Raw genomic sequence first — 22,714 nt, forward strand, 5'->3', positions numbered from 1 at the left:
GTGCCGTGGCCGCAGGTGGGGCTGAGCCACTCACTGCTGGTGTTCGGTGGTGGGTCGGGGCTTTGGGGCTCTGCCTCCCCCCCCGCCCCGAGCTGCTCGGAGCCTGCCCCAGGCTTGCAGCGGCATTTACGGTGAGTCCTGAACTGCTCTTGCTGTCTCGGACAACCCCGCGTACGGATGGCATCTTCCCCAAGCGGAGGAGACGGCCTCTGGGTGGGCGGGTTTGTCACAACGGAGACACTCAAGGGAAATTAAGGCAAATCTAGGTAGGAAGGCAACAGGCAGCAGCTGAAATACATTAAACCACCATTTCTTGTGTGATTCAGCCGCAGAAATGCCCTAGGTCCATCTCTTTCTTCTCTTTATTTCTGCAAGAGCTTGCAACGGGTAAACAAGAGGTAATATCTTCCCTTTAGCCCAGTGCTGTGGTCCAACTAAACAACAATACTCCTTCCTTTGGGTCTTATCATGTGTCCTGGCTTATCTCGGTTGGGAAATGAGCTTTGCCTTCCCCCGGGCACTTGGAAAGCCCTCGGTGCTGGTGGGCTTGGCTGGAGGGATGCTGCTTCTTCCCCAATTCCAGTCGAACCTGCCCCAGAGTAAGGATGTCCATTCCCTGGAGCAAAGGGGTTTAAGACAGTGGTTATTCCTTCAAAAAACCTTGCGGATTAAATATTATTCCTCGGATGACTGGCCTTTGGCCAAAATGCCTGGCGATTTTCCCATCGCGCTTCTTTATGTGAGAAAGGTCTCTTGGTGACGGTGGTGCTTTGATAAGAGTAATTGGTAGAAAAGATCAGTTTCGCTGTGGATTTGTTTCCTGTCTTTCCTACGGCCAGTGATCCAGAATGACCTTGAGTTCTGCTATATTTAAGCAAGTTTAACAGCTTTCTAATTTAAAATATCCCAAATGATGATTTCCAACTTGTTAGGCTTAATGGTTGGGTTTGGAGGCTGTCTACGGAGGAGTAAAGACAGCCCTTGTTAGAAGAGTCCAACTGCAGAGCCACAGCGAAACCTCCCCGCTCACCAGAGGCTCTTGCAGGTCGGTTTGGAGAGGTGAGGAAGCCCCCGCGTTTCCCCAATAGCGAACCAATTGCATTATCATTAAATAAACGATAGAAACGCTCTTGCTCCCCCCCATTGCATTTCAGCGCAGAGCTTTCTGGTGCTAGAGAAAATCACATGACGAAACAAGGAAAAACAGTTTGGGAAAGTTTTCTTTTAAAAGTAGATGTGCTCTAAAAAAGTTTTGATTTTTTTTATATATATTATTTCTCTATCTATTGAAAATATCTCAAAGCAAGCTACCTGACAAAAGGAAAACAAAAGTACGGTATTGGTTTTCCTTGCTTTCCCCCCATCTATTGAATAAGGTTTTGTTGGGATAAAATTAAAGTGCTTATCTTTGAATTTGCTTCCTCTGGTTGAGTTGGCACAGTACATTGAACGAAGGAATGTTCCAAGTTCAGAGGTGGCATTGGGGAATCTAGTTAAAATGACATCAAAGGCAGCACAGCGGGGCTGAACATGTGTTTGAAGCCGGATAGATTAGAGGCCATTATCAGCCTTTCGCTACTGTGCTGGGAACAAAAGTCGCTCTTTCCGCTGGGACTGCTGCTGGGGAGAATTAAGGGGGGAAAAAAAAAGAGAGAGAAAGAAAGAAAAATTGCACCTTCTAATATAATGCCGCTTTTCCCGCGAATGGCCGGGCGGCTTTAGCGTGCGGGTTGTGTTCTGGCGCCCGGGTTTTGTCCAGCGGTTAAGCTGAAATGTTGTCTATTGATGCCGACCAGCGATGGCTAAAATAATCCCCCAGTTTTGGGTGGTTTTTTCTGTAAAGATTGCCAGTTGTTTTGTTGCCATCCAGTCTGGAAAAAGCTGCGTTGTGATGTGACAAAGCTCTTTAACCGTTGTGACTCTTTAAGTTATTTTTCAAATGGAGGTTCGTCATTAAAGAAAATGAAGCCGCCTAATGAAGGCTATCGTAATCGCCTGTCGGTATAGCAACGCTTGGGGAAATTGCTCCGCTCCCGTAACGTGTCACTGCCGGGTGCAGCGGAGGTGATGCTCCCAGACGCGCTCTTCCTCCTCCCGCATTACCTGCAGCCACTAGCCAGAGCTGTAATTAGCCTGGCTAATTTTCTGTTCTCTCATTTGTCTTCCTACTAAAAAGCACTTGTCATTAATCACAGGTTTTATTTTATTTTAATGGTGTTTAATTTTGAATGCCTGGGTTACTGCACGGAATTGCATTCGTCTGATGTCATTTGGTGGCGATTCTGCCCGCACCCACGTTTCCAGGGAGCCAGCGGGACAGCAGGCACGATGGAAATGGGAGAGAGAGCTGATGGTGACCCTTCTCGCACGGGCTGGTGCTTGTAACTCGGGAGGTTTGCAGGCAAAACACCGCAGTAAATTGTGTTTCCCTTGCCAAATGGCGTCTCAGCTTTAAAAATCTGCTGGTTAAACTGTTTGCTTTACGTTCTCGAGAAGCAGCTGGGCTTGGCAGTTGGGGAGGGGGGTAGGTGCTAAGTACATTTGGCTTGTGCAAACATCTTGTCGTTGGGAGATGCGTTGGGACTGGCTCGTTTGCGCTGCACCGAGTGGTGCGGGCTTGGAAGGAGACAGCGCGTGTGCGTGGAAGTTATTTGGTACTTCGGACAAAGCAAATCCCTCCATTCATTTCCACCCGTTTCTGTGGCATTGCACGGCCTTCCCAAGCAGTTCCTTTTACTGAATCAGGGAAATGTGTAAAATGAAAAAGGAAAACTCCAAATTGCCAAGCTCCAGGCTGGCATTTGGTTTTGCATTCATTGATTTTTCCAAAAATAACGCAGTGTCACCAAGAGATGGGCCCGTGTCCTTATCTCATAACTGGGCTCCTCTTCACTCACATTCTCCTTGTCCCCAGGTGTAAGACGGGTGGTCGCAATGGTGAGAACAAAAATGCATTTCCTTTCTTCACCTGAAGTCACGCTCGGCCAGTGATGCTTTGCCATTAGGGGTGCTTAGCGAAGCCTGGTGGCTCTGACCCCCTGAGCCCCCGTCACGGGGACCCACGTGCACTCAGGCCCCCATCCTTGCAGAAGGGCTGCGTGTGGCTCGGCGGAGCAGGTCTGCACCATCCCCCAGCTCATGGCAAAGCCACGGACCTGGCTCCCAGTCTTTCAGGACCAAGGATCATTGCCACCACTCTCTCCTTCCTCTGCAGAGACCTCCATCACCAGCTTTTTCAGCAAGGGCACGAAACCCGAGCAGAGGTGGTTCAGTCGGGTGTCGCTGCCCATGGCATCCCTTCATAACCTCGTCCAGCCTCCTCGGGGGTGAGGGCTAGGTTCTTCCGCCCAGTAACTCCAGTATCAAGCCCGTAATTTCAGGCTGAGCTAGAGATCGTCTTAAGAGCAGCGGAGCCTACCCCTTTACTTTGATGAGCCATTTGAGAAGTTGTCACGCTCTCTTAAAAACATATACCTTGTTCCCCCACCGAGTTCCCCTTGGTGTAGATGCTCACTGAGCTCCCACTCCTCCTCCTCCTCCCCCTCCTAGCCTGCCCTGTGGTTTACTGTGTACATTACAGGCTCTTTTATAGAAAGCAACCAACTATAAAAGGTACCAGGATGCGGTCCAAGTCCTTCTCCCTGCCCTCTGCCTAGGGCAGCGGTCGCAGGAGCCCTGCCTCGCTCTGCTCCCGGCAGATGCCACGTAAGTCCCCCCGGCACCCAGAGCCAGAGAGTTGCTGATGCAGGGACCTGGGCGAGCATCGTTCCCCGCGCGGATTCCTCTTGCTCTGCTGCGCCTGCCCTGGGCGTGCAAAGCCTTTTGCAAACATAAAGGGGTTTCCTACCTGCCACTCTGCGGCGGCAAGGCTGAAATGAACGTAATGTATCAGAGAAAGGCACTAAAGCAGGGCATGTTGTTGTTTTATTCTGGCAGAGATGGGATCCCACCTTACAGACTCCGAAAGCAGCATCGCAGAGAGATGCAAGAAAGTGCCAAAGCAAATGGACGTGTGCCACTACCTCACATTCCTGTAAGTAGCACTGTCTCCTTCCCCAGAGGTAAATATGCAAAATATGTGAGATCTCTAGTGTACAATTGCTCCGCTTGCTCGAGTTTAACCCCCCTTAGCGTTTTATTCATTCGGGGATGTTTTAAGATGGAAATACACCATGCTAAGAAAAGGCTTGGTAGCCTTCTGCCAAACTCATCATCCAGGGCTGCCCAAAACGCATAATTTTTCTTAACCATTCAGTCAGTAGCCAGTTGTTTCTGCTGGATGAGAATGGAAGCGCTGGCTGGCATTTACCTGCAAGCAGGTTATGTGCCCTGAGGTGAGCTGGAGGTGTTTGTGGAAGGTGTAGGAGGCCGTTGGACGTGAAGGCTGATGTAGCTCTCAGCCAAGGTCAGCTGGGGAGAAACGCAACTGTCCTGAGCGGTATTTCTGCACTGGGCAGCCAAAGGGAGCTGTAACCTGTTCTCAAGGACTTGGCAAAGCCCGCCTGGGGATACGAGGCAGGAGAGCAAAGACGGTGCAGGCGTAAGTATTTAATTTGTCTGATGCTGTCTCCCCGGTTGCTTCAGGTGAGCAAACAGCTTTTGGAAGATGAGCATAACTGCTAGGGCTCTGCAGCACCGTCTGCAGCTCTTTTTGTGAGAAGTTACAGGTGACATTTAATATCTAGCAGGGAATAAAGGTGCTTCTTTCCCCTTTGGACAGCTGGACTCCAGCACAAATCAAATAGGGAGAAAAAAGGCTCCATCTGCTTTTTCCAGAAGTGCCTTCAAACTTGACGCAGCTGTTGCCATCCTGCCCGCTCAAAGCAGCACAATACCAGCAGAAATACACCCTTGTTTTAATCTGATTTTAAAAAAGAAAAAAACCCAAAACCACCACTCTTTGTTTTGCCTTTTAAATTAGATTATTTTCCTTAGATTTAAGAGGGTCTCCTGTGCTTTGATCACTGGGTTGACAATAAAAGCCCTGGCCGCGGACGCTCACTAGCCATCCTTGCTCAGTCACCTCTCTTTTCACACAGTTGCTTTCACAGTGTGGTCGCTGTTGAAAAGGCTGGCTGGGTGCCTTTTTATTTCACTTGATGTCGTTTTTACTGTAAGCATGGCTTTGTTCGAGTTGAAGTTTGAAAGCTTGGCCTTTATTTTTTGTTGTTGTTGTTGTTGCTGTTCCCCAACAGCGGGAACTACCGAGTGAATATTCTCTGACTTCAAAGCTTGTCAGTGGCTTTACCTTTTGGATAAAAATAATAGTGGCTTTCTGTTGATCGTGTGCACTGGCAATGCCTCGATGAACTGCAGGTTATAAACTCAGAGTATGGAGCATTAAATATGTATAGTGAGCTCTGCTCTAACGAATTTCCATCTGCCAAACATTTCTTTTGTTGAACTGAATAAGTGTCATTCCAGCAGCAGTTCCTTGCAGGCTAATTAGTTTTACCTAGCATTAAATTTTATCGACCTTTTTGGAAACCAGTTAAAAAAGGAGGAGGGGGGAGGAAACAAGGTTTAAATTGGCCACCTGCTGCTTATAAATTTTTATATTCTCCTACTTATCTACACAGTCTTTTAAAATTACATATTCCTCCTAAACTACACAGACGCTTCACAAGGATTTTTCTGTGAAACATCCGCTGTTCCCATTAGATTCTGCACTGTAATTTTAAGTCCCAGGGAAAAAGGCATCTTAACGCATATTTATATGGGAGCAGAGGACTGAGAAGTCGAGTTAGTTCTAGTCTTTCTCCAGGGAATAAAAGTTTAGTTCAGACACTCTGGCACCTCCTGCCAGCCAATTACTGACACAGAATTGGCATTGACTTCAGAGAGGCACTGCTCTGCCTTCGCTTATCAATCAGCCAAGAAAGGAGAAGGTAATTAGACAATCTGTTTTGACAACACCGGTGTGAAATGTTATAAAGTTAGTCTTTTAAAATCACCTCTAGCTGCACGCTTATTGAATTAAACTTCCCCAATTAGCAAGGTGCCATGCAAATGTTTCTTCAAGTGTCGCTTTCCAAAGCCGGTGGTTAGGATATCTCGCAGCCCATAGCTAAAGCAGTCTCTGTCAGCTGCCTGGACCCGGTGGTTAGCGTGCTTTTAAACGTGGAGCAATGACTAAATTGCAACCTTTGAGTGAAGGTCTTTATGGACTCATATCTAACCAGTATAGCCAGAGTCCATACTGATAGTGCTTGCAGAATGCATGGCATGTTTTCCTAGTGATAGCAGAGAACCTCCTGCTTCCGAAAAGTCAGAAGTCCTTTGGAGACCTTACCGTTCTCTTACAAATGAGTTACGGGGCTATTACACAAAATTCTGAAAGAACTTACATTGCTTTTGATAGCAGCACTTTTAGTTAGGTCCAGAAGCTATAAACTGTGGTGATTAGATGTTCCTAGGAGACTGCCCACTAGTTTCAACAGCCGTGCTGCTTCCAAAGAGCGAAGGCATGCACTGGTTATGTAGGATGCCCTGCTATGCAGCAGGAGGTCTTGGTGCGTGGAAGGCTGTGTTCTGCGTATTCCACACTTACAAACTCACCAACGCTCGATAAGTTTGGAAAAGTTGTGTTTTGTGAAGTGGCGCTCTGCCCAGGAGCAGAAGGTCTCTAGCAAGCACCAAGACCTCCGTTCTGTGGCTCTCGCAGGAACCCATTACACGGCGAGTGAGCGTTGCTTTCCGTGTGGTTTTCAATCTCTCTTTTGGATTCGAGCAGAGTCTTGGAGCACCAAGGAAGGAAAGAGCAAGCAAGTTCTCAAAGGAAGGGTGAAAGCCCAGAGAATGCAGGGCCGTACCTGTGCTATTGCACTGTCTTTACCCCGGCTGTGGCATTCATCCGTTCCCAGGAAAGGATGGGAGATGCTCCTTTTTCCCAACAAATTCAGAAAAATCCAACCTCAAGCATTAAGACTTGGGATTCCTTTTTTTGTTTGTTTAACAGCATAAAGAAGCCATTTTGTGATGTTCTTGCTGTAGCTTGATCGTCGGGCGGGAGCTCTCCTGTCCTGTCCCACAATCAAGGAGGCTGCAGCTCTTTACGCTACTCCTATGTGAGAAGAAAAAAAGCAGAAGCAGCAGCAGAGTGGGTCGGGCTGATTGCTGAACTTTCCCAGAAGGATGTCCTCTGTGCAGAGGTGCCTTCCATAGTGTTCTTGAATGGAACAGATTTTGAGTGACCACTCTGCAATACTGTAAAAGTGGGAGTGTACAGGAGGAGCCCTGGTCTCCTGCTGCCTGGATAACTACAGCTAAATGAGCTTTCTGCTCCTGTGAGTTGGGAACCTGCTCAGAATTCCCATCAGCCGTTTTATGCCTTTCCTCAAACGCCTTGCAGCAGCAGGACTCATTGCTAATCCCTGAAAGCTGCTAGATAGATGCTGAAATCCAGCTATCCATGAGCTCTGCCACAAGTGATTCTGGTATGGAAACACCATTTATCCTTTAAAAACATGTGTGACAGTGGAATGCATTCTTAATCTGGGAAACGTGGACATTCAGAAGTTCTTTTCTCTTGGGTTCTCTAGCCTGCCATCTTCATTTCATCTCCAAGACTGACTTTTGATCTAACATCGACCACTCAAGCATCATGGAGGCATCAAACCTCCTTTAGAAGAGGGAGATTTACCAACACAGAATTCTTTGGCCCAGTTGGATCTGTCAGAAACAGTTCAGCCCAACCCATGGATCCCTGGGGCTGGTTAGAGACTTCTACCCAATGGTAACATTGGAAAACATATTGTTTCATCTCAGAGCAATTGAGGTTTATTCTTCCCACAGGGAACCCGCAAGCTGCAGTGAGATTATTCCCTTTCACGTATAGAACATAGTAAAACCACACATTTAGGATGCCGGTGTGTTCTGATGCGCAACTGGTTCCTCAAACCTCAGTTTCTCAGGGAAGGTGAAATCCATCAAAACTCAAGACCTGCATCTCCCTCAAGGAGCAAAATCCATGCAACTCCCGCTCCATCGGCTCTGAGAAAAGAAGGAGAAAAATGTGATAGCAGGTGCTAAATGGAACTACTGGAGAGCTTGTGTATCTCGTGTGTTCTTAGCAGGCTGCTTCTTCCCAAAGGTACCAGAGCTTCAGACACTTCGCATGTCAAGGACAGAGGACAGTGTTCTGGTGACAGGTACCCCAAGAAATCCTTCCTCACAGCTGTCGCTAGGAAAGATTGCTCCATCTAGACCAGTTCAAGCAATTTCTTTCTTGCCGACCCATCTGGTGTTCAGCCTCCCGTCCGTTGTTCTCTGCAACCTCCCCAACTCAGCGTGGTTTGGTACCTGTCTGAACTAGTGGCATTAAATAAAAGTAGATAGATAATTAAATAAAACATTAGATAAAACAGCTGTAGATAAAACAATTCTTTAAAATGAAGCGCTTCCTTTCTGAATTGTTGATCCAGAATGGCCAGAGGTCTCATTCTGGTCCAGACTGGAGGGCTGGATCCTCCAAAACCAGCCAGCTCTCGGACAGTGCTGCGCCCTTTACTTGGAACAAAAACATTTGGAGCCCTTCTGATTTCAGAACAATAAACCAGCTTATTTATGACTCCCTTGGCAGGGCTCTCTATGCCCATGGGAAGCTGGGGGCAGGTTCAAAATCCTGAAGCCCTGAAGGATCCCTGAAGGATCCTCCTCCGGGCTCAGCCTGGCTGTTTTTTTGTGGGAGCATGTCTCTCTTCTGAAGTCAGGCTCGTCATTTGAGAAAAGTTTCCAACACATCGTTGTCTTACACCTTTTGAACCAGGTCAGCGCAGTCCATGTTTGCTGTCCGGGGAGATAGAGAGAGCCCTCAGCAGTTACTTGTGTTGTTTCAGCACAGAGAATTTGCATTCATTAATCTGCAATACTGTTAGTTTTGGGGAAGTCTGTATAGCTCATGCTTTGAGCTAGGAATTAAGTCAGACCCATGGTGATGTTCAGAGCATCATCCTGCTCGCCAGCTTTCTGTGAGTCACCACTACAGGTACGATGCAGGGCACGTGCAAGCGGTACCTGTGGGGTGAAGTGAGGTTTATTTCAGTTGCATTGAACTTGGATGGTCAGGGAGACCCTTGCAGAGATGGCTTCACAGAGGGGACTGCACCTTGCACCCTCGAACAGGCTGCTGAGGACCTCTGCAAGCTGTGTGCCCAGTGGAAGGCCCCAAGGACGGGGCAGTGGGTTTTGTAGATGCAGCAGTTTATCAAAGAGAGAGGAAAACGAGTTCATCCTAAAGGTTCTTGGGTTCAAGTATTTTCATTTCTGTAGTTGAGCTTCGATCACCTCCAGACTTTGAGAGACTGTGGATAAACATGCTGAAGTATTAGTTGTAAAAGACCAAAGTCATCTTATCTCGAGTTCCCCGGATACAGCAGTGAGCCTGAATGTCTTCAGATCCTCATTAGAGACAGAGCTGTGGTCCTTAAACATTGCTGGGCCTGGAGGGAACCACCTTATTGGAGCAGGACTCAAACATGCACGTTAGCGAGCTTCAACCTTTGCACCCGCCGCTGCTGGGGGCTCGGGAGAGCCTTTGGTTTGCATTGCTGCGTTGCATCAAAGGCTATGAAAATAAAGGGAAATTCTTTCCCAGTTCTGCTTTTCTATGGAAGCCGTTGTGGTAGCTGCAACGGGGAGACCCGAGACTGCAACTGCTGAGCGCCGAGCTGCCTCTCATTAGGCTCATTAAGTTTCTAACGGAGCAGGGCTTGGTGCTGCCGTCGTATAAACAACCGCAGGGAGAGTTGGCATGTCTGAGGTGGCAGGAGGGAGTGAACACATCACCGGACGGGTTGTGACTTGTTGGGCGAGAGAGAGATTTCCCTCCTTGGGAATCACTGCTGCTGCCTTATGAGATGGGTGGTGGTGGTCATGGGTTTGAGGTTTCTGATGAAAGCAGACTCCCTTAGCCAGACGTGCTCCTCTGGGCTACGCAGGGGGAATGGGGAAACATCACTTGGATCCTAGAAGCTCCCCAGGGAGTAACAGAGCAGGGACCAGCTCTGCCACGGCTTCCCCCATGATGGAGCATGTCTGGGGCCCGTTTCTGGACAACACAAGGTCCCAGCGCTGGGATGAAGCATGCCACTTTGGTCCTTGTGCAAATATTTCAAGACTAAACATCATTTTTGTTGATGAAAATCATTTTCTGCGGTGTTTCTTTTTAATACAGGCCATTGATTTGCAGGACTGGAGGTCCTGGTGGCAGCAAAGACTTTGTCATCCCAGGATGGAAGCCACCTGGTAGCTCACACGTGTTATGCCCTCTCCAACGGCTGCATCCCTGGATGAAGGGGATGGTTGTTTGGGGCTGTTTCCAGCTCAGATGGGTCAGTCCTGCCTGGGACAGCTTCACGTGGAGCCGTCGGTCCCTCTGCTTGTCACGGAAAGCGAGTGCTAGAGCAGGCAGTCCTTTTGCCTGCAAGGCTGCATCGTGTCCGCAGACATCCCTAGGGACGCTGCAGCCCAGCACCGTCCGGCGCGGAAGAGAAGGCGACGGCAATGAGCGCTGGAATTGAGATTTGCTGGCAGGGTTGGCTGGGTCTTGCTCTCGGTGGACAAAACAAGCGGTGCTTTAACTTAGGCCTCTGCAACCCAACTTAGGTGTCATTAAAGATGTCTTCAGCCTCTTGGTGCCATCGGTAGGGTACTTACTGCCTCTGTTTTTCTTCCCCTGCCTTCCACTCAGCAGCTGGCAGCGAGAAAAAAAACAGTATGATTTGCATACTTTTGTCAGGTTTTGAGGCAAAGCATTATTTTAGTGTTCCACGTTGATCTTTTGGCTGGTCTGGGATAAATTCGGGTGGTCTCTCATCCTCCTTTAAAGATTTCAAGCTCGATGTCTGCTTCTGGTGGTGCATTTGTTCTTTTGCTATGAATTATCTCATGTCTTCACATTCAGTTTTATCTTTGGCCCTATAGAGCGTATATTTCTCTCATGTTGGTATTGAAATATTTGAATGCAGCTTTTTATACTGTTGAATTTTCCGTATATTTTTCGTGCAAATTAAATTTTTATCTCTGCTGTTCGTTTTATTTCTTCTACTATTTTAACAAAATAATGCAGTAGGGATAAAAATGAGGGGGAAGATACAGCAGCTGACAGCTTCATACTTTGCTACACAAACTTTTTATACCAGAGCTCAGAAATTTAAGGACAAACTAACTCAGCGTAAGGAACCGAGAATGCCCTTGAACTTCTATAAATATTCATTTGTTCACCCAGAGCAAGCAGAAAAAAGGTATCTCTGCGCTTGTAAGCTTGCTGTATCGCTAAAGCAAGCAGGGGTTCGTTGCACAGCTCTGAAGAGCCGAGATGCAATCCTGCAGGATCCTCTAGTAAGAGAAGGTGCTTTGTGGGAATCGTGGCCTTTTGTGGTTGGGCTGGGTTGTAGCAGAAGATGGAGGGAAGTAAGATGTCTTGGAGGTGACAGGATTTCCACTCCTTTCTGTGGCTATGGGCTAGATTTGAAAAGGTTGACTGACATATGCTGATCCACCTGGGGTAAGCTGAATAGGTGTGTGTAAGAGTCTTCCTTTCTATCAAAGTGAAAACATCACTTCTGTAAGCATGGTTTTTGAGAGGTTTGTCTGTACGTCCTTTTCCCACCCTTTGAGACCAGGATATTCCTGTTGACCATGTGCCCAGGGGGAGAAAAGCAAGCACATCCATCTCAAAGTGGAGTTTGGTGCCAAAAGAGCTTGTTGAATTGTAGCTCCAGAAAACCTTTCCCTTATGTGGGGTGGTGTGCGGAGCTGGTGCCGTCCGGAGGTGGCTCAGCTTCCAGCCCCCCAGTCCTAGGCTGCACCTCTACCAGCCTGTCCTCCCTCAACTCCCCACTGGGATGACTGGCATTTCCAGTTATCAAAGCCTCCAAAATAAATGTGTGATTTTTCATGCATCTTTTGCTAACCCCTGGTGTGTTTCTCCTCCAGCGTACATACCGAATGCCAAAGGATATCCACGTTGAACCAGAGAAGTTTGCTGCAGAACTGATCAATCGTTTGGAGGAAGTACAAAAGGAGCGTGAAGCAGAGGAGAAATTAGAGGAGCGCCTTAAACGCGTTCGAGCGGTTAGTAACCTCCTTGCTTCCTTTACCAGCCTGGGAGTCTGTCTGCGTACTGTACACCACAGGGAGCTTTCAGCTGCTGTGGAAGCAACTGGGGTGACCGCTTCCCTGCTCCAACAGGTCATCACTTGCACGGGGGGCTCCTGGAGGCTGCCGTTGCCCCAGGAGCTTCCATGGTGGTGTTCCCCGATCCATGCAGGGCTCTGTGAGCTCCAACGCTCCCTCCCTGCTGTAAGACACCAGCTACGGCACTGGCACTTCTGCCACCAGTTAGGGGCTGTGGATGCTCTCCACCATCTTCTTTGGTACCCTTGCCCTCCTGATTTTGTGAGCAATCCCTTCCATGTGAGGATAGGGACTATGTAACAGGGGTTCGCCTTCCCCTGTGGGGTTTTGTGTGATCCCTATTTCCCCCACAAATGGTAACTAGATGGCAGGTGATGTTATGCTTGGAGGTGTTTGTGTCTGCTATCAGGCCATTTCTACCATAACCAAAAGGGTTCTGCCCGTCAGTGCCTAGCATATCCCTGGAAAATTTGGAACTGATCAGTTGTAGCATCCAAAAACCTTCTCCTGGGCAGAGAAACGCACTGATTCCACATGGATGGCTGGGGAAGCCCAGCCCCTGGCACTGTGTGCTGTGAGCGCTAGTACCGCTGGGGCCCTTCAGAGCTCGAGGACTTGGTAGATGAACCACAGGAAGCGTGCAAGGCCTTCAGCTCCACAACAAGCTCCAAAAGGGAGACAATGAGGTATTGGTCATCTAGTATTACTGTGTGAGACATGCTGTTCAGCAGTATTCACACCATCTTTTCTTCTAAGATACTGCGTCTCATGGGTACCTGTACGCCTTGCGCTGGGGATACAGGAGACTTTTCAGAGGACACCACAGTGTTACCGAACATCATCAATGTCAGTATAACTGCAGCCCTGTGTGAAGAAATTTTGGGTCTCTGCAGTCAATAGCTGCCATGGCCCTGAGGAAAAAGCTCTGTGCTTAGTAACCCGCAGCTCTCCCTTAAAGCAGAGGTGTTGGTGCCTGGCTTGGCTAGCTCTGTGCTTTCGAGTCTCTGGGGCTCCAGGGCAGACCTTTCAGCCCCATTAGAGTTTTTTAAATGTTCATTTAGTAGCTCTTTAAACAGAAAAGAGCTGTATGTGGTAGTATTCATTTTAAATCACATCTGCATTTCAAATGCAGAGAAGTGAGGAAGGCAGAAGGATCTCTAAGGTTCCCGCCAGCTCCAAGCATTGTCCAGCAAACTCCCTGCACCTCTGCATTCAGCATCCAGCCAGGAAAGGCCAGCGAGGTGCTATTTTGTGATTAGATTCCTGATCATCTGGAATTGCTCTGTTTTCTTGTCTGGTACCTACTGCTTTCTAGACAAAGCCAATGTAACCGGCAGCATTTTCTGCTAACGCAGTCCTAGAGCACTCTTCCTCCTCCTCCTCCTCCTCCTCCTCCTCCAGTGGCTCCGTTGCAGTCCCCACCTGTACCGGACTACATTATCCCAGCCCTCTGCCTCCTTGAAGAAGCTGCCAGTAGCAATACCATAAAATCAGCAAATACCTATGTGCCAGAGAATAAATTTAAGTCTGTTTAAACACATTTTTGTGTGACTTAATCTATTTTTAAGCCCAGGACTCCCACTAATGCTATATATTAAACCTCTTTGCTGTCTCCAGAATGTATTTCATTGACTGGCTGGCATCTGGCATTAGCCATTCAGGAAAAACTCAGAGTAAGCAATTATAGCTTTTTTAGGTCAGCACTTAAGGTGCAGGAGCTGCTAGTATCAGCAAGAGGAGAGCTTGAATCCTGAGAGATCACAGGGCTTTTTTCTATGACCAGAGCACCAGGACTACAGGGTAACCTCTTACCAGGTCTTCATGGCTCACTGAACAGCGGCACAGGGAAAACCACGAGCGTTAGGCACACTAGGCAGTTATCAGCTTAGCAGAGAAGCTGGAAATATTCTGCAAAAACTAGGAAAAAAGAATTTTTCTCCCCCCTTCTGAGCTGCCAGCAGGTTCCCTTTCAGAGCCGCATCATGCAGTAACATCAAGAAGAGACATCTGATTTAAAGCCAAACGCTTTTTACTGAAAAGACTGTAAGATTTCTGTTTTTCAAAAAAAAACAAACTCTGAATTCATTATTTATTCTGAGCAACGTGGGAGAGGGTTAGAGGATATGCGCGTTCCCTTATTACTTTTTGAGCCACTTCAGCCTCATGTCTGTGCATAGAAGCTGCAGTATCGTATCATACAGATCACGCTGTCTTTGTCTGAACTGAGCAAATGGAAAATAAGCCAGGAGAAGCAAAGCCACCGCTGAGATTCTCGCTACTTGGATATAGAACGTTGCCTAACTAGGGAGGGAAATCATTTGCATGATGATCTAAAACGCGTTCATGGTTAGGTGAGCTATTTTGCCCTACCAACCAGCAGCAGCCTGATGGGTGGGACGGGGAGAAGGCAGAGGAGGTTTGCAGCAAGGTATCGGCTGCCCGTAGCTCATCAGTGCAGATCTCAGTCTCCTAATTCAAAGCGAAGGGCACCCCCAGCCTTGCTGGAGGGTAAAAATAGCTCAGCAGACAGTCAGCGAAGTTGAAGCCTGCAACTCTCTAACTGCCACTGCCTTTGGGAGCTGATGGAAGAGGTTTCTGAGAATATTATGTCAATAAAGCACCATCTAGTGGTTATGGCACCTGGGCCTTCCCCGCCCGCGAGAGGCTGCGCACGCCGCCGAGCTTCGCCCGGCTCACCGCAGCGAGATGCCAAACCACGGCTCTGGAGCCCATGCCACCCCTCTGTCCAGAAAAGCTGAGCCCATGGAGGAGGCTGCTCCCCAGACCCGCGGGTTTCTTCAGTGTAAAACACAGTAGTTGTTGCCTCTTGCCTCTGCATCCTCGGTCACGTCGTTGTCTTGTCTTCCCTTTCTTCTGCCCGTGCCAGCCGCGGGTGGGGCGAGGGTGCTTGGTGGACGGAGCAGTGCAGGTTAGGCAGCAGGCTTGTGCAAGCTGGGTGCGGGCGGGTTTGGGTGGGAGGGAAGGCTGCTGCTGCATTGCCAGCCATGGGCTGCGGGCGGGTAACTCAGGCAAGGAGCACCGTGCAACGCAGTAGTGCATGCGGCTGAGCCAAGGCTTGGCTCTGCCGTATGCAAAGTCCTGCGTTACAATCCCAGTTTGGACCGCCCTGACCCCACGCCCTATGTTGGTTTTTGCATTGCAGACTGAGCACGGTGAAGCGGTTCCGCAGAACTGGTATCTGCAGCCTTGACTCAAACCTTTGCCCGTTCCTTCGTTAGCTGCCGTTTTCTCACTGTTGAGGCTTTCCTACCTGATGCGAGGCAGAGAGCAGTGCTAGGGTGTGGGAAAGCAGCTGCCCCAGGGCTCGCCTGCACACCACCGACCCCAGCAGCGCTTGCTCCTGCCTAAGGACCTGCTTGGAGTCCAGATCTCCTGCTCAGTGACACAGATGAGCTGAGCCAAAGCAAAGTGAGAGAGCACCAATGCATCCCTCTCCTTCCCTTAGCCCACCCTGATCTCAGTCTTGGAGCAAAGCAAAGAACCAGGTCCCAGTTACCTGCAAAATGGAGTTCCAGGCAGCCAGAGGATTTCCCAAATCCCAGGCACCCATTTGGCTGGATCACCCTGGGTTGTCACTCTGATGCCATCCTGCTGCGGTGTGACAGCGCTGCCGGAGCTCTGGGCTCTGAGCAGAAGGGACGTGCTGCCGTTCCTCAGGGATCTGTGCCAGGATCAGAGCTTGCCCTGCACATTAGTTAGTGTTTAAACCTAAGAGTTTTCCGAAAAGTAGGTGCCAGCCCTAAAAGCTTCCCAAGTGCTGAGTGTATCATTGGGTTATCGTGAACTGTTTATAAATGCTTACCCCAGTGGTAGGGATTTAGTCAGCACATGCTTCATCTTTTCTTGTCCCTGAGCTAGGTGCCCAGGGACGGCGGTTGACAGGCTGCAGCGTTGTGGCTGTAGATGAAAGGTGCCTCTGAAGTTCTTCAAAGCGATTTGTTAGAAAGTGGTGCCTCCCTTCCAGACGTGGGCATCGTGTCGCACCCCCAGGCTTGCAGCGCCCGCGCCTTTGGCACTTTCAAAGCCTGGCATTGTCCCTGCTTCAGGTTTGAAGCCCCAGGTGTGACACGGGGAGGAAGTCTGTTATTTGCTTTCTTGCTGCGTGGTTGGCAGCTGAGACTTCGAAGCTGGTTAGCAAGTGATGGATGATGACATCTGACAGGCAAAGCTGATGGGAGTCAGTGTTTTCTAGCAGATGCATTTATCTGGCAGGGCAGAGATACCCGGTGCTGCAACTGATTTCTTTACTGTGCCAAAGGAGGAAGAGAGAGCGGGATTAAAGGACTCACTGGAATCCTGCTTATGTAATTAAAAAAAATAGGAATCCTGACTTCCAATAAAGAAACTTCATAAATATCTGAGTTTATGTTGGAGTGTAAAGTAGTTTGTCAGCATCAAAACTGTGGCTGTCAGCATGGAGGAGTTTTATTCTTCCTGGCAAGGACTTAAGAGTCATTAACAGTGTGTCCTAGGCCGTTGTGAACTACAAGAACAAGCAGTTAGTTCCAGCCCGTTTCTTTATCTGCGTGACGAGTTTCACTCCAGCCTTAGCATGCCCGGGAGAAATCAATGTTAGATTTTCAAAACCATTCATGCTGCTGTCGACCTTCAGTTGCTCCCTCCTGTTAAAAGCCCGCTGTTGGCTTTGCCTTGTGAAATAGTCGTCGGGTGAGAAACCCCTCTGGTCTCGCCTGACTCAAGAACTGTTTTGCCGCATATCCTGTAACTTTGGGCTTTATCTGATGGGCTTTGAAGCAGTGCTTTACCAAAGGCTCCTAGGAAGTCGCAGGTTTGCTGCAGTAAGTTGTGTTTCCGCTGCTGGTTGCTACAGAGCCACCTTCAAGGGACTTAGGGAGCTTTTTAGTAAAGTTCTGCCTGCTCATACATCCAGTCGAGTTGTTACGCTTATCAGAAAGCTGCATCTGTAAACCCTGGTTGTGATATGTGGACTGCCTGTCAGAGATTGCCTCGGTCTCTTTGGGTAATGCATGGAGACCCTTGCTAATGGTGGCTCAAAAAGAGGGTACAGAGATCTGAGCAGCTCTGCTCAGTGGCAGCAAGACTTCACGGGCTTGGGTTGAGCATTAGGAAATTTTCTGCAGGAGGGTGGCGCAGTCTGGGACAGGTCTCCAGAGGGGTGGTGGATCTCTGTCTTGAAGGTTTGCAAGATCTGGCTGCACAAAGCCAGGCCTGATGCCTTCAAGGGTTGGCAGCAGTCCTGCTGCGAGCGGAAGGTTGGAGTAGAGACCCCTTCCATCACCCTGCTGTCATGCTCTGACTGTCCTTGTGTTTCTTGCAGGAAGAAGAAGGTGAGGATGCAGATATCTCTTCTGGTCCCTCAGTCATTAGCCACAAGATGCCTTCTGCCCAAGCCTTTCATCACTTCGCTCCCCGTTACTCTGAGATGGGCTGTGCTGGGATGCAGATGAGAGATGCCCATGAAGAAAACCCAGAAAGCATCCTCGATGAACACGTACAGCGTGTGATGAAAACACCAGGCTGTCAGTCTCCAGGACCTGGCCGCCACTCTCCTAAGCCACGGTCCCCGGAAAGCGGCCACTTAGGAAAGCTGTCAGGGACACTGGGAACAATTCCTCCAGGGCATGGCAAACACGCAACAAAATCAGGAATGAAACTGGATGCAGCTAACTTATACCACCATAAACACGTCTACCACCACATCCATCACCACAGCGTGATGAAACCAAAAGAGCAGATCGAGGCTGAGGCTACGCAGCGAGTGCAGAACAGCTTTTCTTGGAATGTAGATTCACATAACTATGCAACAAAGTCACGAAACTACACTGAAAACTTGGGCATGGCCCCTGTCCCCATGGACTCTTTAGGCTACAGGTGAGTCAAGGCAACACCCAACGGGAGTCCCAGAGCTGTGGCTTCTCTAGGAAGCTCTTTCATAAATGGGCTGTAGCATCCCAGTGAAACAGGGTGGTTGAACCATGTTTTCTCTTGAAAGCCTGTGCTGGGACATTGTTTAAGGGCCTCCTGCTGCTCCTCTTCTTCAGAAATGGATATGCCTCCCGATAACCCTTATAGACGGCTTTTCAGCTCTGTGATGTGGTGCTGAAAGAGACACCCTCTAACCAGGATTTTTAATGGCTTTGGTTATAAAGTAGTTTTTCTGCTCCTTAAAGCAGTGGAGGTGCTTAGAAATTGCAGTTACTGGTCTACTTCCCTGTGCATCAGGAGTTGCTAAGTATAGGGCTGTGTCTCAGGGTCTGGGTAACAGAAACCGGTCTTCTAAGGTGTTTGAAAGGACAAAAAAGCCCTCCTTATTGCAAGGCCTTAACCCATTCACCAGAGGGGCTCCTTTCTCTTCCTAACAAAGCGATGGATGCTGCAGTGCTGCTGTGGCATCCTGTCCCAAGGGGACATTCTCTGGGGCAGGGGACTCTCTGCCCAGGAAAGCTGTATCGCTGGCTTCCAGGCTTTTGTCCATCTTCCCTTGGCCATTTGAATTCCTCCATCCCCTCCACGCTGAGGGGAGAGGGTGAAGCTCCTTCTCCACTGCGGTGGGTTTTCCTAGTCCTGTTTCTGGATGACTGCAAAGGTGAGAACGGAGCTCGGGGCTGCCCGGGATAAGGAATGGTGATGGAGCAGCCTCAGGGGAGAGCTGTGCTCACCCCGAACGCGGCTGCCTCCCCACGGCTGTGGGTTTGGGGTGATGCTTTGCAGCGTACCAGGGGTGGGATATTTAGTGAGGACAGGCGGCAGAGTCTGCAGCGGGCAGGACCAGCTTTCCGGGGTGGGAAGAGGGAGGCAGAGCGCAGAGGCAGCTGAAGCTAGCTGCTCTCCAGGGACGGAGAAGCACTTAAATCTGCCCTGTTTCTATTGGGAGAGGGTTGTTGTTTCAACAGAGCTTGAGCATGGCCATTCTGGGTACACCCAAAGCCCCATCTAGACACGGGACTTCTCTCTAGCACTGACTGCAGCACATATTTAAGGGGAATTTAAGAGGACACATTCAGAGCTGTCCTTCCTCTGGCACAAACTCCCAGTTCCTGACAGTCCCTGGGTTAGGAGCTTCACAAGACAAGAGTTTGCATCCGAATGGTCTTGTTCAGCAGCTAGCAGTCTCTTGCAGTGGCTTGTCTTGCTCCCTGTTGAATCCAGGTGGGCTGCTGTCCCCCCCAGCCCCCCCACGGCTGTGTCTGATGTTTGATTACAACCTGCAAAAAAAAAAAAAAAGGCTTTTTCTGTGTGTTTGCACTGAACCTGCTGCTGGAGAATTTGATTTGATACCCGCTAGCTGTCATGTGGGGAGAAGCTGAGAATGAATTGTCAGTTTGCCCTGGCTTTGTAAATTTTTAACAACCCCTCTCCAGGATTTTTCCGCAAAAAATGAGCAAAGCTGACTGAGGCTCTGTTACTCCTCTGTGGTGTTAAGGTTATTTTTCCGATGTGTGTTAGCGAGCGTGCAGAAGCAGAAGTAGGGAGGTCCTATGGAGTAAAGCGAGTGGGTGATTAGGATTGGGGGGGTCCCATGAAATTACAGGCTGTGGCAATAACAGGCCAGCACGGGTGAACTCCGCGTGGCCTCGTGAGGATGGGGCTGCCCAGCTGGGCCCGTGGGCATGGATGTGGGCAAGGAGTGGTGGGGTTTCTGTAGGAGCCTTTGCTGCAGCCGTAAGCATAGGCAGAGTGTCGGCTACTGCCTGGCGTCCGTCTGGCTATGGTGTTTGAGGTGGCTGGGCTTCCCAGGGCACGAGAGCCCGCGGAAGGCAGCCCACCCTGCTAGGATGTGATCTTCCACCATGATGCGAAGCCTCGGTTCAAGTCGGGGTGAGAAGCGAATGCTGGGTATGGCAAATCAGCAGTTTGGGGTATCAGTGGCTCTGGGGGGTGATGGGAAGGGCTCAGGTTTCCAGCAGTGGTCTGACATGGAGAGGCAGCCGACGGATTGCAGCACCCAGATGAACCTCCTGCTCTGAGCAAAGAGCCAGGGTTCAACACAACCTTTCTTGTGGCAGGAGATCTTGCCACGTTGCCGTGGCTCATTTGGCCAGAGGAGAAGCTCCCATTCCTCCCAGGTGGCTGGACGGAGGAGCCTGCTGTGCCTCGGTCTGGCCAGTCTCGCTCTTAGCCTCAACTGTGGCATGGTTGGTTTGAGCTGTGGTAGAGGCAGGGGGTTGCGGAAGGCAGCCAGGGCCACGTCTGCACTGCAGGCAGCACCAGGCCCCGGCAGGGCTGAGTATGTCTGGAGATAGACATGTCCATCCTCTGCCGCGGTCTGCGGCGGTTTGGCCCAGGCAAAGCGCTAATGTCTCAAGCTTTGTTCTTGCAGTGGGAAGGCAAGTCTGCTCTCAAAAAGAAATGTTAAGAAGACCGATTCAGGGAAAAGTGATGGTGCCAGCTATGAGATGCCAGGATCTCCTGAAGACGTGGAGAGAAACCAGAAGATCCTTCAGTGGATCATAGAAGGAGAGAAGGAGATCAGCAGGCATAAGAAAACAAACCATGGGTAAGGGCTGGCAGAGCGAGGGGTCTTCACGCTGTTGTATTGCATCCCCTGCACAAGGCATGTGTGTCTAGGTTGTCCGGCAGTCTGCCTTGTTCCTGGAGATCGTGGGAAGACAAGAATCCACCAGGCACAAGGGTTTAGACCCTTTGGAGACTGAGGATTGCTCGGGGGCTGTAAGGGCAGTTTTTTTCTGAAGGATGACTTGTGGCCATGGTGGGGAGGTTGCAGCCCCAGGGGAATCTCAACAAATTGTTGCTGTGGTTCCGAGGTGGATAACGCGGCACACAGTAGGCAGTATTTTTCCTTTAAGCATTTGCTGTGTGTAAATGCCTGGTACTCCTGCAGGGTGCTGATAGAAACGTAGGACCTGCTGCACTGGTGCCATTGGTCCTGAGTAAGCAGTTTAGCACGGCTCAGGGTTGCCCAGCGTTTTGGCTTGCTGGGAGCATCCTCTGGGATGGCCTCGCCTGCCTAGAGTGGAGCCAAGGACGTGACTGCCTCAGGAATTTCTCTGGAGTCAAGCAGATCTCCTGCGGCACGGATCCTTAATCACAGTCTGGTTGGTCTCTGGCAAAAACCAGTGCTTGCCAGGTGTCAGCGAGAGGGATCCGGGGTCTCGTCCCTGCTGATGCAGCTGCACTGGTGGCTGAGTGATGAAACTGCTGGTGGTTTCTTCTCTGGCTTGACGGTAGTGGCCAAGTTGGGTTGCACTGCAGGCAGCTGGGGACGAGTGCCAGAGCCTTGGGCAGTGCCAGGCCACCACAAAGTCAGGCAGCAGGTTCTGCCGCTGGAGCTGGGGAAGGACAAGGACATCCCTGCAACATCCCTTTCCCTGGAGATGCCAACCAGCGGCTCATGGAGAGGTTCCCAGCCTGGGAACGTTGGAAGTGCGCAGGAGGGCATCTTCTGAGGGAATGTCACAAATGGTGGAGCTGCCTTTTGCTGGTTTTATTTTTATGTGTTGTGGACTTGATGAGAGCCCTTAAACAGATCTGTGGGCTTTGTGTCAGGGTTGGGGTGCTCACCCTGATGGCTCAGGATTTGGTGTCCTGAAATCTTCTCTAGAGGTGGATGGTGCTCCCCTCTCCCTCAAAAGCCATGCTGTAAGGATCTTCCCAGCGGTGCCCGTGTCCAGTTGTAGAAGCAGTAGGTCAATCTAGGAGTGACTGTGTGCCTGTCCAAAGCGACTCGGCGGTCTGTGTAAAACCTTTGTGTTTCTGTGTAGCTCTTCAGGTGCTAAGAAGCAGCTGTCCCACGATATGGTCCGACCCCTCTCCATTGAGCGGCCTGTTGCGGTGCATCCATGGGTCAGTGCTCAGCTCCGAAACGTCGTCCAGCCTTCTCACCCCTTCATCCAAGATCCTACCATGCCGCCCAATCCAGCCCCCAACCCTCTCACCCAACTGGAAGAAGCTCGCAGGAGGTTGGAGGAGGAGGAAAAAAGGGCTGGAAAACTCCCCCTTAAACAAAGGTATGGTGATAGGGTCTGATTGTGCGTGGGAGGGAAGCGGGGGACTGCTCTGAAGGGAGGCAGCTGATGGAGATGTCCACTGCCCTCTGCTCTGGTCTCCATCTCCCAGCATCGACTGGGTGGAGGCACACGCAGAGAGGTCAGAGAAATCTGCCCCAGTCCCTCTAACATGGTGGCGCAAACGCCAAAACCCACCCTGAGGGCTTGGGCATGTGGTTTGTGGATGGAGAGGCTGGAAATGCTCCTGGGAGGCTGGGGAAGGGGCTGCTGAGAGCTTGAGGAGGAGCTGGGAAGGGGCACGGTACGGGAGAGCTCTCTCCCCCAGTGCCCGCTGACTTTCAGCTCGTTCACATTTGCATGAGAATTTCAAAGGTTGGTGCAGGAGCAGAAGTCATCAGGATGCAGCAAAATGAAGTGCAGAAGAAGAATATGTATTTGCTCTTTATCTACATCTCCCGCAGGCTTCCGGCAAAGGCTGCTGATGGCATCTGGATGGGAGCATTGCACTCTAGTCGCGCTGCAGCAGCATTGACTCGCTGCACGGCCCTATCCAAGTCAATGCATCTTTTTGTGACTCAGCTTAACGCCTGTTGCAGAGCTCATTC

At 50.0% G+C, this 22,714-nt stretch overlaps 1 protein-coding gene across 2 annotated transcripts in view; it reads left to right on the top strand.

The window, feature by feature from the left end:
• The window catches only part of AXIN1 (axin 1), a 70,924-nt gene that overhangs the window by 42,530 nt on the left and 5,680 nt on the right, over positions 1-22,714 (top strand). For both annotated transcript variants that reach the window (XM_059826328.1, XM_059826327.1), the window contains exons 3-7: positions 3,937-4,033; positions 11,938-12,075; positions 17,459-18,012; positions 20,462-20,638; positions 21,864-22,109. In XM_059826328.1, the coding sequence (XP_059682311.1) occupies positions 3,937-4,033; positions 11,938-12,075; positions 17,459-18,012; positions 20,462-20,638; positions 21,864-22,109 (1,212 nt within the window). The remainder of the gene's footprint in view (positions 1-3,936; positions 4,034-11,937; positions 12,076-17,458; positions 18,013-20,461; positions 20,639-21,863; positions 22,110-22,714) is intronic.

The sequence above is a fragment of the Gavia stellata genome, chromosome 18, assembly GCF_030936135.1.
Source record: "Gavia stellata isolate bGavSte3 chromosome 18, bGavSte3.hap2, whole genome shotgun sequence".
Lineage (NCBI taxonomy): Eukaryota > Metazoa > Chordata > Aves > Gaviiformes > Gaviidae > Gavia > Gavia stellata.